The following is a 4,130-nucleotide window of genomic DNA, read 5'->3' on the forward strand; positions in this document are numbered from 1 at the left end:
AGAGAGAGAGAGAGAGAGAGAGAGAGAGATCACTTTGTTGGTCCTGTTTGAGGCGAATATGCCAATAGAACATCTGTCCACTCTTCTCTCTGTAGCTGTGTCTCTCAGTGAATTATTGTCATGCATGCGCAAATTTCCCAGGCCCAGCCAATCCCGCCCTTAAAATCCCTTTAATCACATGAACAACTTCTTGTGCTTCACTGCATTTAGTACAAATGAGTACTTGATAGGAGAGGAGGAGACGCATGGGATTTGACAGGATGGTATGATGTGGAAACATCTCAAACATTAACCTACAAGTTTCATTTTGCCACTCTATCATATCTTATATGCCAGCACTATTTTATGTAACAGTGCAGTGTGCATGTCCAATCGGCCGTGACAATGATTATACCTCGGTTGATAAGTGTGACACTTCAAAAGAACCACGAAAGCAGCTGACACGCTGCTTGGGATTTGAATGTTGTAGAGAGCGTAGAGTAGCAAAGAATGTCTTCCAAGTGACTAAATGATGAACATTTAATTGTTAATTAAGCAGTGTATATTTGCATTGATATTGTGGAAAGAAGAAGAAAAAGGTGTTAAAAGAACATTTTCTTTTCTATCTTTGTTTTTGTTTTTTAAATAATGCAGAAACACTGGTCCACACTTGGTCAGTGAAGAATCTACTGTTTTAATGTAGGAATGTGTGTGTGTGTGTGTGTGTGTGTGTGTGTGTGTGTGTGTGGTGGGTGTTGGTGTGTGTGTGTGTGTGTGTGTGTGTGTGTGTGTGTGCGTACGTGCGTGCGTGTGTGTGTGTTGGGCTCTCCACCTGCTGTAGTTTACTTTGCATCATTTGTTTTTGTCACATTAGTTTCTCTGAAAAGAGTCTGTTTGGCTCTATTTCCATCTCTCCTCAATAGATCAGGAGGCAGCGGGGTGTTCAGTGAGAACACTTACATTGAAAATTGCTGCAAGATTTGGATCACAAGCAATTATGCTGGTTATTGAAAATGCCTCGATGGACCAATCAGGATTTGCTCTGCTTCAACTGACCCTGACAACCAGAAACACTTTTAAAACGTTCTGCTTATTAGGAAACTGGTTCTGCGAGTTTGGATAATATTCCTGCCTGGAAAGTTATTCCTGTACTTCATACATTCATGTATGAGAGTAATGGTAAAATGCAATACATACAAGGTGTTGGCTCATGCACTGTAGATATTGTTTTGTGTTTTCATGTATCTGTAGCAGACCTCATCTTACTATCTGAATTTAAGCATTGTTTGTTTTCTCTCTCTCTCAGTGTGAAACCCAGGAAAGGCAGCGCGGGTCACAAGCACAGGCTTGAAACTGGTGCTCATGGGAAATGTAGGCTCTGCTTGGGGCTCCAATCAAATCCTGTGTGCGGATCTGATGGACACACCTACTCCTCCAGGGTGAGACCTCCCTTTTCCCATTTATCTTTCGTTAAGTTTCACACTCTTCTTCATCTCTGTCTATACTTTTCTCTCCCTTTAAGTGTGTCATTTTCTATTTCTCAGTTTCTCAGCAAATAAATCCTGTATTAATAATTCAGTTTGTTTTTTCAAACATAAAAGCAAGGACAGGATTGCTTGAAGAGCCACTGAATTATGTCATTTATGGTGTAAATATTTGAGACGATGAGTACATGATGGTGTGTCTTTTCTAGACATTTTAATTCTACTCATCTGTCATTACCTTTTCAATCAGCTTCCCAGACATTTTCCTGCCTCCTCTTCTCTTCCTGCTGTCCCATATCACCATCTATGTATAGACTCCTGCTTGTCCTTCTCCACTCTGTTGATTTCAGCAGTACTTCTCTCTGTCTATTATGCAAATGACTGGGAAGAGGGTCAGCCATCAGATGTTTTTTCATTTGCAAAAAACTTCTCTGGATGACTTGGAACTGCTCGGACAACCTCTATCTTCTTATCTGACTCTAGCCCATTTCCAGCCACTAACCTCTACTGGTAATCTCAGTCTCTACCATATAAAATGATGCATAGCCACAAACTTGTCATGATAGACGAGAAAAGAAAGGTGAGAATGAAATGAGCAGATGACTGTGGATTCTTATTGACATCTACATTTATATTATTTTTGTTTGCAAGGGGTAACGCACAATCAAATACACAGGAACCTCATACAAATGGAAAATATAAGACATCTCTTAAGCTAAATCAAATTCTTTGTGACAGGAATATTATGCTATGGGCATCAGGACACCTCCACACTGCTTTGACTTGCTCAGTATTGTTTATTAATTGCAAAGACAGTAGCATGCAAGGAGACAAAGTCAATAAAAGCCCACCTTTGGGAGAAGGAGTTTAACTGCAGTCATGTTTTCTTCAATGGGAAGCTTGTTGTCCTTCCACACACCATCCGAATTTTTCAGCTCTGCAGGAAATGAATAGACTACCAGGTGGTCATGTTGTTTTTAGTTTAAATTAGAGTGAAGCCTCCAACTTATTATGAAACAATTTAAAATTAAGAGTTTAAATCCCATGTGAATAAGGACATCAGGACATAGGCTTTCCCAATGACCTACCTGGCTGAAGCTGTGCTGAGGAGGAGACGTACTGAAGGAGAAACGAGAGGAAGAGCAAAAAGAAGGGGAGGGCTGGAACGTCCCACTGGTCGCTGCGGTAATTTAGTTGGAGGGGTTCAGTTAGCTGGAGGAGTGATGGGTCCCTGTGGCCCAACTTAAACTCTGCTCACCAGTGAGCTGCTGGTCTCAAGCTTATTCATGTTGTATTATTACATTACATGCCTCACTCATCATGACCGCACACACACGCAATATCCTATTAAGAGGACAATACTCTTATCTCCTGAGAGGCGTCAGACCACTAAGTTAAGTCCATTACTCCATTCCTCTCCTCCCTCTCCTCTCCTCTCCTCTTACTGCACCGAGTCAGGTGTCAAAACGGTTTCATCAAAACCACATTAACCCCTGGAGAGAGACAAACATAAAGATTAAAGGGGATTCTCGGTGTGCTGACAGTGACTGAGGAAGGTCATCCATTTCTTGGTCTCGCTCTCTCGGTCTCTCTTTTTCTCTCTCTCTCTCTCTCTGCCGCCCTCCTCAGACAGTAAATTCAATATATGAGAACAGGACAGAGTGACGTTCCTTTGTCAACAAATTTCATTAAGCAACATTAGTAGTGCTATCAAAGAGGTGACAGGGAGGAAATGATGGGTTTGAATTACGACATGGTAAATGAAAGTGTTAGCAGGATAAGGCTAAGCCTGTGTATGGATGGTGCCTGATGTGTTTATGCACAGTCATGGTCTCACCCTCACAAAGCCTGTCGTCATCATCTCGCAAACAGAATTTACATAACTCATTTCAGTTTTCATTATTCCTCTTGGAAGGGTCTTGTAATTGGATTTTCTTCCCAACTAGTCCAAACTGTTTCTTACCCCTTACCTGGAATGAGATTTATACTGTTAAATTACGTTCTAAAGTAGTCTATCTTTCTTTTTTTGCATTGCATTAGGGTTTGTACTGCAGTGAATAATAGAATGTCACTGGGCATCTCTGTGTCTAATGGTGTGTCCACATAGCTGCCTAATGGACACATCTGTTCATCAAAGATAAACGATCAATCCTGTCTCAGCTAATCTTTTTCTTAATCAACGAAAGAAAGTTCTAAATTCAAAGTTTTTGTTTGGTTGTCATTACATACTTACAGCATAGTTATATCACACCAATACATACTCTTAATTAATGCGGTACTTAAAGGGACACTGCACTTTCAAAAAGTAAAGCAGATTTGAATAAGAAAGGCCATTATGAGTGCATCACTAGCCACTCACTTTTAGCTTCTAGCAGGGTCAAGTTGAAAAAACACTGAACCCTTCACTTCCCATAATGCAACTTGATAGTAGGGCTGGGCAAAATATCAATATTATATCGATATTGTGATATGAGACTAGGTATCGTCTTAAATTTTGGATATTGTGCTATGACACAATTGTGGTCTTTTCCTGGTCTTAAAGGCTGCATTACAGTAAAGTGATTTGACTGTAATGAAGCCCTAAAAGAAGATTGAAGTGACTTTTCTGAACTTACCAGACTGTTCTAGCTGTTCTTTTATTTACCTTTTCCCCACTTAGACATTATG

The 4,130-nt window shown here is 40.4% G+C and overlaps 1 protein-coding gene across 5 annotated transcripts in view; it reads left to right on the forward strand.

Moving 5' to 3' along the window:
* Positions 1-4,130, forward strand: part of spock1 (SPARC (osteonectin), cwcv and kazal like domains proteoglycan 1) — a 98,091-nt gene that overhangs the window by 69,446 nt on the left and 24,515 nt on the right. For all 5 annotated transcript variants that reach the window (XM_032527947.1, XM_032527949.1, XM_032527951.1 and 2 more), the window contains one exon: positions 1,286-1,418. In XM_032527947.1, coding sequence (XP_032383838.1) covers positions 1,286-1,418 — 133 coding nt within the window. The remainder of the gene's footprint in view (positions 1-1,285; positions 1,419-4,130) is intronic.

Source organism: Etheostoma spectabile, chromosome 10 (assembly GCF_008692095.1).
Source record: "Etheostoma spectabile isolate EspeVRDwgs_2016 chromosome 10, UIUC_Espe_1.0, whole genome shotgun sequence".
Classification (NCBI taxonomy): domain Eukaryota; kingdom Metazoa; phylum Chordata; class Actinopteri; order Perciformes; family Percidae; genus Etheostoma; species Etheostoma spectabile.